Below are 10,943 nucleotides of genomic sequence, written 5' to 3'. Positions count from 1 at the left end.
TGTATCAATCAATGGGCAGGGCCGTGCATTGATATGACGAGTAGCTCTGTGTTGGTCGGTGAGTAGCGAGGTTGTTGTGACGGGCGGAAGAGGGGTCAGGTACGATGTGAAAATATTGCCGGCTCAAAAAAAGTTGGGCGGTCAAGAAAAGAGGGGCGCCCTGTAGTTTTTGATCCCTTGGCTGGGCATCACGTGGGCCACTTCCTGGCTCTCCTCATGGTTTCATCCAGAATTGTTAGACAATGACTTCTTATACGGTTTGATAAGCGTATGTATTCCCTTCATATATAACGGTGGGGTTGTTAATATCACAGGCAGCACATACAATTAAAGAGTCGAACACGGACTGAAAAAGCAATCTCTAATAGTTACCGCAACTCGAGGGGGGTCTTTTTTTGGTAGGAGACGTCAGAAGTTGTGACTGTTGCCCCTATCTAAGTTCTGTATATTCGCGTGCTTTGCTAGGGATGGGCTGTCATATAAGGTAAGGTACCGATTTCGAACCCCACACCGTATGGTACCTAAGTTACTTAAAACCAGCAGTCAAGGCGATCAGTCAGCATCTAAAATATGATAAATCTCGAAAGTCTTTACTATTAGGTCATTCTGAATAGGCTGCCAATGTAGCCTGGCAGTTCTTATCCGGCTCGATCGGGGAACATGCACCAGTTCGATTGATTGGCTCAGAACCAAAATTAACTGAAACGCATGCAAGTCAGCCCTCGGGGCGTAGTGCGCGTGCCCGGTGCTTACCCGTAAGGTATCTGGGTATACATGCAGGGAGCGTATCCGTACTAAAACCGTAACCAACTTCGCGCGTCACTCGCTAGCGTGAGCATCTTTAAAGCCAAGAGCAAGAGGCCAATCCAGACCTGGCCATTTCCACAGCCTTGTGGAGGTGTGCCACGAGCCTTTGAGCCCGAATATCCACGTCCATGTCCATGCCCATGCCCCTCGACCTCCGGCCATGCCGTCACTGCTCGTGCAATTTCTATAAATCGCCGGGACAAGTCTGTCTGATGCCAGTGTGCAGCGCGCTGGAAACTGTTGGGCCATGAGACCCTGGTTCCCGTCTCTTCTAGGTTCCAGGCTGTTCAGGTTGTTTGGGGTCGCTGACTGACTGACGTTAGCTTGTTCTTGTTTCTGTTTCTGGCCCTGTCCGGTCCTGTTCCACAACGAGACAAGCCGAGTCGAGTTCGAGTCGAGTCGAGTCGGGTCTAGTCGAGAGTCCGCCTGCGTTTGTCTGTATGCCGACGTGCTTGTTCCGTGCTTCCCACCAACACTAACGCCGACGCCGACACCGACCCTATACCCACCGGTGCTTCGTTCAGACCGACCGGCCTGCCCGGATCCGATCCGATCCGATCTGACCCAATCCGATTGCCTGATTGACCGCCGCCGCTCGCAATGCTTCTCCTCCACCAGGCCGGCAGCGTCAAGATCGGCGAGGTGGTGCGCTACACGGTCACATACACCCCCTCGGCTGACCGCATACTCCCCTCGCCCGAGTTCCTGTTCTTGCGCATCCGGAACACGTCGGCTATCGCACTGCGCGCCGCTTTCGTCCACGGTCCCTACACTCTATCCGTTGCTGCCTACCCCTCCCACTTCAATCCGAACCAAAAGTTTGAGCATCCGCGTCGGTATGGCGTCCCTGAGTTTGAGCCTATGCTCAAGGCCGGCGCTGTTTGGAACTGCCATCTCGTCGTGCCCGATAACATCCGCCAGACAGCCGGTGAGGGTATGAGCGACAGCGGCCGCCATAGCCACTTTGCCGACGGTCCCAACCATGGCGGCGAGAGCGCATCCTGGATCATAGAGATTACCTCGCAGGTCATATTTTCCACATCGGCCGCCGTGCACTACGAGATCTTGCTGGCTCGTGACGAGAAGTCTCTCAACCTCGGCTCCGTCGTTCCCGTCATCCGCGGCCAGGCCCAGGTTCCCCAGCCAGGCCGTGTCAGCGATTTCCAGCAGAGCATCGGCAGCAAGCACCACCAAGTGCAGCTCAAGGGCGTCTACTCAAAGGCCATCCGATTAAAGGTCGAGGATACCGCCACCCTGTGGAACACTCCCCAGCTACCGGGTTGGGAATATGGTGCCGGGGAGTGTGTCAAACATAATGGCGCCGATGCCCCGGTCGAGCCCGTTGTGCCCACCGCGAATCCCCAGGAACAAAGGCCACCAAAGCGCCAGAAAAAGGTGCACTTGGTCTTGCTAACGCATGGGCTACACAGCAACCTGGGCGGCGATATGCTGTTTCTCAAGGAGAGCATTGATACGGGGGTGAGGCAGGCCAAGGTTGATGCGAAAGTGCGCAAAGCTAGGGAGCGTGCCACACGGGCGGAGGCAGAGTCAGGGGCCGACGCGACAGGGCGCGAGGGCCATGCTGCAGAAGAGAATGGCAGCGATGACGATGGCGAGGAGGAAGAGGTTGTTGTACGCGGCTTCTCGGGCAACGCGACAAAAACAGAGAAGGGCATCAAGTACCTGGGAAAGCGACTAGCCAGATACGTTCTGTCCATGACGTACCCGGACCAGCCGTTCCAGCCTACGGCAGCCACGTCTTCCGAGTCGAGCACGCTCTCGTTCAGATCAAGCTCGCTCAAACAAGACGACTTGAATAAAAAGGCGGCCAAGCACGGCGCAACAACCCCACGCACAATTCCCCCTGCACCACCCCCCGAGCCCCAGAGGCTGTACAAGTTCACCAAGATCAGCTTCATCGCCCACTCTCTTGGCGGCCTGGTGCAAATGTACGCCATTGCATACATCCAGAAGCACTCGCCGCAGTTCTTTGATCTCATAGAGCCCATAAACTTTATCACTCTAGCGTCTCCATTTCTTGGTCTCAACCACGAAAACCCACTTTACGTCAAGTTCGCTCTGGACTTCGGCCTCGTCGGAAGAACTGGCCAGGACCTTGGACTGACCTGGAGGGCCCCTACCATTGCACGGAGCGGGTGGGGAGCCATCGTGGGAAATCTCGGAGAGAATGCGCATCGGCGCGTCTACGGAGAGCCCCAGCCAGAGTCTAAGCCGCTCCTGCGAATTCTGCCCACAGGGCCGGCCCACAAGGCGCTCCAAAAGTTCCGCAACAGGACCGTCTACTCAAACGTGGTCAACGACGGCATTGTACCTCTACGCACAAGCTGTCTTCTCTTTCTGGATTGGCAGGGTCTGGGGCGGGTGGAAAAGGCTCGTCGAGAGGGTGGCCTCGTGGAAGCTGTTGTTGGGTTTGGGTGGGCCGAGCTGACGGGAGCAAACGTTACCTCTCCTAGACTGGCCCCCTGGTCCCCCATTGAAATCAAAGTTGAGGATGATGAGAGCACCACGTCTGCAGGGGACACCACCGCCAAGTCGATCCGCACTGGTTCTGCTGACGAACACGAGGTTCCGCAGCCACCCACAAACGCCACGCTTGAGGACGACGCCCAGAGTCTGAGGTCGGCAAGTTCACCGCCTGACTTGCATCACCTTCAGTTCTCATCAAACACAAACAATTCAAACCCCTTTACCGGCTTCTTCAATTTCTTCCGCAGCAATGATCCTCCCAAGGCGCCGCCACCCCCGTCCCAGAAACAAACCAGGATTTACCAACGAAGTCAGACCCTAAAGATGGACAGTGCGTCTGGCTCAAACTCAGCCGCATCATCAAATTCAAAGGTCACTACGGGCCAAGAACTCACAGACGATCTCGAGGGAATGTCGGCCCCGCCTCGTACAACTTTCTTCGAGTCTGCCGGCGACTTGCTCAACCCGAAGCTGCCCTCGGTAGAATACCTCATCGACCCGTCCAAGCGTCCTCGCACCATCTTCCACGACCGGATATACCACCCCTCAGACATTCCGCCCCCGCCACTAAAGAAGCGGCCTTCGTCCACCTTCCGCCGAAGGTCGTACACGAGAACCCCCTCCTTTTCCACGCCATCACCGCGGTCGGCCATGGCCACGGCAGTCAACGGCAGCGACCCCGTTCCCATTCCCGCTCCCTTCGCGTCTCTAGGAACTCCACAGCTACCGCACCTACAAGAGGACCCCTCGGCATCGTCCGGCGAATACGCAGACACTGTACACACCAACTTGGAGCAGGACCCGCTTGACATGGTCGACAGCTCCCAGATGAAGGTCGAGGAAAAGATTGCCCGTGCCTACCACCGCGACCTATCGTGGCGTAAGGTGCTCGTCAAGCTCGAGCCCGACGCCCACAACAATCTGATTGTTCGTCGCATGTTCGCCAACGCCTTTGGATGGCCCGTCGTGAACCACCTCGTCGAGGCACACTTTAGTGACTCGGCCGCTGCGCGCACCCGTGACGACGAAGAGCCCAACACGGAGCGCGCCAAAAACCCCGCCGAGCCGCCTGACGAGCGCGGTGTCGAGACCACGAAGACAACACATCAACGGAGTCCCTCCGGGAATGATAGCACACAAGAACTTAAAGACCCCAAAACTCCCAGTACGAGCGAAAGGCAACACGTCGACGCAGCAGAGTCGTCCGAAGCGCTCGACTTCGTCTCGGACCTCCCGCCTTCTTCTTCTTCACCATCGGCGGCAAGAAAGAGCACCTCTAGCAGCAGTGCTAGCCCTCCTCCCCAGGACCAGCATGACGCTCTCGGGGTGTCATTCTTCCCGCCCACAGACGCCGCCGCAGCCGCAGCCGCCATGCCCACTCGCCCGCGCTTCGACCGCATCGACTCGGTGACGTGGAGCGAGCGCGACTGGGCCGACAGCGGCGATGAGAGCGACGATTCGACTAACGTCAACAACAGCAGCAGTAGCCGCAGGCGCGATATCCACAATAATACTAATAATAGCGACAGCAACAACAATAATAACAGGGCCGATAGTATACAGACGCCAGGGGCCAAGGCCAAGGGGGCGGCGACGGAACGGCAACGCAGCGCCAGCCCCCTCAGCTTTGGGAACTGGGCCGAGAAGATTGTGGGCAAAGTAGCCACCCAACGGCCGCGGTCTGCGAGGTCCTCGGGTCCTGGTGGAACGGATGCCGAGGCACCTTCTGATGGCTCCGGTGCAAACAACAGTTCCCTAGCTGCCAATAAACCTCAAGGAACGCTAGACTGATATTTATGTTGGAGGTATTCTAATAAATAGACTGTGTTCCTACATCTTCAGTAGCACTCCTGTATAGAAAATCGAATAGATAGATATACCCCAATTGTATAAGAAAAGGGGCGAGGAATGTTGATCAAAAGCGACCAGAATGAGAACGTGTCACCATGGGGCTTGCCAACTGCAGTCGGCGGTAATTGCTTGATATCAGAGTGTATTGCCTTTCTGCTTCATCTGCACACGGCAGTACTATAAAAGCTAGCTATTAATTTGTGTCCAGAGAACGCCAAAGACCTAGTGTTATTGTTTCCACTCAATTGATGCTGATGTGCTTGGCTTCCTTCTCAAAGTACAAGTCCCCAAGTTCCCCAGATAACATTCGCAAAGTACAAAAAAGGGATTTTCTCGTGGCTGTCGATGCGTATTTCTTCCACCTCCTGTATCAATTCCAGCATCCTATGATATTGCCTCCCCGCCCCAAGAATAGCAGAGCGTTAATTATGTGAGCTGACAAACCAGTTTGCAGAGAATCCCCATTTCTGAACAAGGGCCAACCCGATCAATAGCAAGATGACGATAGTGGCGTATGTGATATCAAGTTGTCCATCTCCCAAGATTGACGGAAACCATGTGATTACAAAGTGCGCGCGTGCGTGCAAAAGACCAAATAAGAAAATCAAGGCAGAGCGTTCACAAGTGATCACACCTTCTCCTTCTTGACGGTTGGCGACGACTGGGTGCTTCCTTTCGCGACGCTAGGAGAATCAACGATCGTCACACCGCCGTCAACCGAGGCGTCGTCAGAAGAAGCCGTACCGGATGCTGTGGTGCTCTGCCTGTGAAAAGTGTTAGTGGTAGTCATGCTTAGCAACGTAGGCCACGAGCCTGAGGGCGGCCATACTTGAGGGTATGGCCCACTCCCTGAGACGTGGCAGAAGCCGTGCCATTGCTGGCTCCAACATTGCAACGCATGGAACCACGAGGGGCAAAGGAACTAAGGCACAGGGTCAGTCACGCTTAGACCAAGCGAGGGCTGGGCAAAGGGCTCGCCCACGGCTTAGCTCCGACGCCGGTACGACGGCCCCAAGGAGCCTGATGGTAGATGCTTGGGTGAATGCCAACATCAGCAGTGCCGTAAGCACCAATGTTGTACTCGTTGGTGCGAAACTGGCGGCGCTCCGCCGTGATTCTCTTCAGCTCTTTCTGAGCTGGAGTATCCGCATAGCGGACCTGCATCATCAACCCCTCCTCGCCAATGGAGAGACCGTGATATTTTTTGATTATATCCTCACATTCCTCGCGAGTTTCGAATCTAGTATGGGGGGTTAGATGCCTGTGCCATGAAAGACCCGTTGTCGGGGTGGCGGAAAGGATTGTAATTTACCTTGCGAATCCCACTCCACGCGAATTGCCCATGCTGTCACGAAGAATCTTGCTCGAAATGACGCGATATCCGGAGAAAATGGAATTGAGCTCCTTGAGTTAGAATGTTAGATACGAAGAATCTCGACCTGTGTAGGAACTTGCTTACAGTTTCGGTGAGACGCTTCGGGAGGTTTGAAAGATACAGGTTGGTGGAGCTTTCGTCGCCTTCTGCCTTGAGTCTGGCGTTGAAGCTCTCCTGTGTCACGCGTGTTAGTTCGGCGTTCGCAATTGATACAGGCCGGGGAAGGATCTCACCCTAGCAAAGCCAACCTCATAACCAAGATGATAAAAGCCCCGAATGCACTTCTCCGAGTCGCGGACGTCGGCAAACTTGGCAAAACCGAAACTGTAGGCTCATTAATAAAGAGTTTTGTTACGTGGAGAAGCGTCACAGAACATACCCTTTGCAAGCGCCAGTCGAGGTGTCAATGATAGCCTTGCTCTGCTCGACCTTACCGAAGCGCGACGCGTACCGGTGGAGGAGCTCGTCATCGGTGGTGGGGTGAAGTCCACGAATGTAGACATTGCGGTTGCCATTGATGCGGTTCTCAAGGCACTGCTCAACCGACTTTGTATGAGTTGGCGGGGTGAAGACAGCCGGGACCGCCTCGGGGATTGCCGGGTCTTGCTTGAGCAGCAAGAGCATGTCATCGTCAAGTGGCTGAGGGGCCTTCGGGACGATCTGCTCAGGAGAGGGAGTCGTGTAGCTCGAGCGAATGACGGCGATACGGGAAGCGCCACCACGCTCAGACGCGCTACCAAAGAAAGGAGTGGGCGGAGTCGACTCAGTCGTAGAGTATGAGCCACGGCGATTCTCCAGGCCAGGAACCTCGCTGCAACGGTCGCCATACGAAGCCACACGGCCCGGGGTATACGGCATGGTGTGATATGGAACAGACAATGGGGCAAATCCACTCTGGACAGGAAATTGGCCAGAGAGGCCAAATGGGTAGGCCCCCTCCGAGGTCATGCCGACATGCAGAGGAACAGGATATCCCTGGTAGGCAACCTGCTGCTCGGGGGTGCAATAGGCGTGATGAGCCTGAACCTGCGAGAGGTTCGAGCCGCCGGGCAGGCCGTGACCGCTGGGGAGAGCAAGAGTGCTGAACTGATTCAAAACAGCGCCCATGTTGTCCGAAGGGTGACCCATGTGATGACCATGCGAAGAAGATACATCATGCTGAGGGCCGTTGCCCATCTGGGCAGTCAGGAAAGTGGCATATCCAGCGCCCTGGCGATTGTTGTCCGAAGACATGCCGCCCGTGGTGCGATAGTGAGACATTGTCATTGCAAACAACCTGCAACACCGTCAGTTTTGCCACCCCAGATTATTCTGCCGTAATCCAAGACACTGGGGAAGGTGTGAAAAAGAAAAAGCCTCGACAAACTCGGCCGCAAATGTGCCTTGCCAACTCAGACACGCGTGAAGCCGACCTCGAGGAGACGGACGGGAACGAAAAGCGAGAGGAAGAATGAAGACGGTATCTTGAGATCACAATGCTTTGAGGAAGTATGTCGGTATGTGAGGGGGTAGCAGCGGAAGACGATGTGCTAGAGAAGCGGTGGAGGGTTTTGGACGCGTTTTCGGGTACACACCTTTTTCGGTTCGCGGTTGCTAGAGAAACAGTACCTTCGCGGGGAGATATTTCAGCGGACGACACTTGGGAAATGGGCAGATTTGCCGAAATAGCAAATTAACTCGAAGGAAAACTCTGGTCCAAAAACGCGACCAAGAAGAAGTTCTGGTGTTGGTGGGTGTGGTAGTCTTAATGTGGTGGATGAAGGGTGGAAGGTTTGCAAGAAGAGAAGAGGGGACGGGGGTTTTTGGCAGTAGGTAAAATTTATCGGAGGCAGGCAGAAGAGGGCTGGCCCGAATGCAGGCTCCTCGGCTTGGAGGTGTCTGGCAGTGTGTCCTGGAAGACTGATGCGCTGAGGATGAGGTGAGGACCAAGTCAGGAACGCGTAAACTCACCTCCAAAATGGAATCTCGTCCTTGTCGGCGCGCTCGAAGGCCAGAGAAACTGATGGTTGGGGAGACAAGAAACCGAGCCACTCAACGGGGGACTATGTTAGTACCAAAGACTCTGATCTGCAAGCGAGTGCCGGAGGGGGTAAGAAGATAGATCAAGCTATCGAGCAAGATGAATGGAAGAGACTGTGGTGGTTGTTGGGATGTGGTGTTGATGCTGTAATGATCGGAACAAGAATCCACGGAGAAAAGGACCCGTTCCCAGCACTGCCAGAGGAAAAGCCTAATCTTAAAAAGAGGCAAGCAGTGGGCTATGTGGATGAACGTCACGCCTCACGCCTCACGCCCGAGGCAAGCACGATACAGAGAACTCGAGGAAGGAATTCAGTCAAACCTGGCGAGAACCTTGGTCGTTGTTGTCGTGGTACAGTGTTTTCGTACCCGCGAAGCCAGCTAAAGTTTAGGAATCACGTGGGGGGAAATGGACAGAAGGAAAGAGCCACGCCTGTAGGTAGGTAGACGATAAATATAGCAACAGAAGGAGAGAAAGAAGCCGAAGAAAAATGAAACTGCTCTGAACTTACCGTATGCGACTACCTTACTTCGGACGAGTTGCTCCAACAATGTTACTGCAGCGACCAACCTCAAACTGCGCCCAAAACTGAAGGGTTGAAGTAGGTATGAACGACGAGCTTTCTTCCCCGCCTAGGCAGTGGTTTTCGGAAAGGAAGATTTAAGTTCAGGCAGGGTATGAAGGCCCTGTATTTGCACCTTCCCAAAGTGAGTTTGATTGTGTCTCCAAAGATCTGGTCAAGATTGCCCTGGGTATTTTAGGAACCGACGATCCGGTGATGTGAGAGGCGGGGGCGATGAAAGGAAAGAGCCAACGGGGAGATGAGACGGACCACCAATGTACCTGAGGTTTGACGCGAGGTCGAGGTCGGGTATTCGGGCTGCTCGGTTGGTAACGGGAGAAGGTAAGATGCCAGCTAGCCGCAAGGCCAAAAATCTTACCACTCGTCTAAAAGGTAAGGTGTGGAAGATGGTAGGTTTCGCTCGGGAAGGTGCGAGTGCCCAGGTGTAGGAGGTGCCCGGCATGGAGGTTTTCCCTTGAGCGCACCACTGTTGGGTTTGCTCGCTTGTCCCCGGTTACTGCCAGTTCAAGTCTCTTTAGGAAGCGGCCTCGAACCTTTGCTCTTGGTGCCCAAGGTATCCAAGATAACCTATCTTGGATAAGGTAGGATGGGATGTTGCTGCTGTGGTTCTTCGATGCCCTTGAGGGACTACACTACCAATCGAGAATAATGGATGGGACGAGGGGACGAGTCTGCGCACCAGGTGGCTCGACAAATGGGATGAAAAGAAAGGGAAGTATGTTTTGTGTTCGCACAGCCCTGGTCGATATCTCTGTGGTTTTGCCGTCCCAGATCTGCTCCTATCTTCCTTGCCACTGGAGCTTGCGATGAATGTCACGATTTTCTTCAGTCCGCGGTACTTGCTCTTTCCGCAAATGGCAAAAGTCCTGCTTGCTTCCCTACCTCTCTGTATCGATGCTGCTGAATTCAAGAAAATACTAGTGAAGGCAACAGTATGCGATTTTATCCGCGAGCCCAAATGTTATCCTGACCTCCTGCGTCAGGGAGAGGATACCAAGGTAGAGTTGCTAGGAAAAAGTTGAACAGGTCGTGTGGGCCTTGGTGGTTGAGCACTCCTGCAACGATAACGGAAATCTCGAAATGAAGTTGCAAAGACAAGATATCGCGTCCACCGAACTGGTATGTTCTCGTCGATTACACGCGGAGGATAGCTGACAGAGCTGGAGAAGGAATTAGACTATCTCGTTTGCAGCAACACACACCGACAAGTGGGAGCCCACCTTCTATCCACCTCTGTTGGAACCTCTGCCAGACTCTGGGCCTCACTTGGTCTTGGTCTTAAGCGGCGAGTCTTCCCCAGGCCCAAAGGAAGAAGTAAAACAGCCAGGACAAAAAAAACGGCGTCCCTTGCTTGGGTTCGTCCCGGACAGGCGAAGCAGGCCTGGCTAGCAAACAGTCCAGAGTGCTGGATAAAAGATGGATGGGTAAGGATACAGCGGCGCGTGCGAGGTAGGGGAAGAGAAAGAAGAAACAAGAGAGGGAGGCGTATGTGTGGAAAGGAGAAGGAAAGTCTCGGCGGAAAACTGGCGACACTTGGAAAAGTCCTGCTGCCCCCTCCATCTATGGGATGAATAGCAGCCGTCAGGAGGAAGATGGCCGTACAATGGCGCGCGAGACCAGGAAAGCTGCAACCCTGAGCAGCCTGCACTGATACGGGGAATTCTTATCCCTTCCGCCAAACCAGAATGACAACCGAAGGAGGGGGCCACTTTGACGCAAAGGCTGGGCGGGAAACTACCTACCTTACCTACATGTCGGGCACTCAACGCAGCCACCTTACCTCCTTAGATCTTCTTTGGTAGCCGCTCCTCCCGCTCGCA

The 10,943-nt window shown here is 54.5% G+C and overlaps 2 protein-coding genes across 2 annotated transcripts; one reads left to right on the top strand and one right to left on the bottom strand.

The window, feature by feature from the left end:
• Window positions 1–1,407: 1,407 nt before the first annotated feature.
• B0T26DRAFT_641257 (putative serine esterase-domain-containing protein) lies at window positions 1,408–5,085 on the top strand (the record flags this gene model as incomplete). The annotated part of the gene is made up of 2 exons (XM_060437314.1): window positions 1,408–4,579; window positions 4,661–5,085. The coding sequence occupies 2 exons, from the start codon at window positions 1,408–1,410 to the stop codon at window positions 5,083–5,085; spliced, it is 3,597 nt and encodes a 1,198-aa protein (XP_060298215.1).
• Window positions 5,086–5,773: 688 nt separating this feature from the next.
• On the bottom strand, window positions 5,774–7,780 carry B0T26DRAFT_643040 (uncharacterized protein; the record flags this gene model as incomplete). The annotated part of the gene is made up of 7 exons (XM_060437500.1): window positions 5,774–5,909; window positions 5,975–6,067; window positions 6,128–6,385; window positions 6,458–6,549; window positions 6,605–6,694; window positions 6,754–6,844; window positions 6,900–7,780. 7 exons carry the CDS (start codon window positions 7,778–7,780, stop codon window positions 5,774–5,776), a joined length of 1,641 nt encoding a protein of 546 aa, XP_060298214.1.
• Window positions 7,781–10,943: the final 3,163 nt, after the last annotated feature.

The sequence above is a fragment of the Lasiosphaeria miniovina genome (assembly GCF_030549165.1).
Source record: "Lasiosphaeria miniovina strain SMH2392-1A chromosome Unknown B0T26scaffold_3, whole genome shotgun sequence".
NCBI classification, from domain to species: Eukaryota; Fungi; Ascomycota; class Sordariomycetes; order Sordariales; family Lasiosphaeriaceae; genus Lasiosphaeria; species Lasiosphaeria miniovina.
Note: the sequence above shows the minus strand (reverse complement) of the source record. Positions and strands in the feature narration are given on the sequence as shown.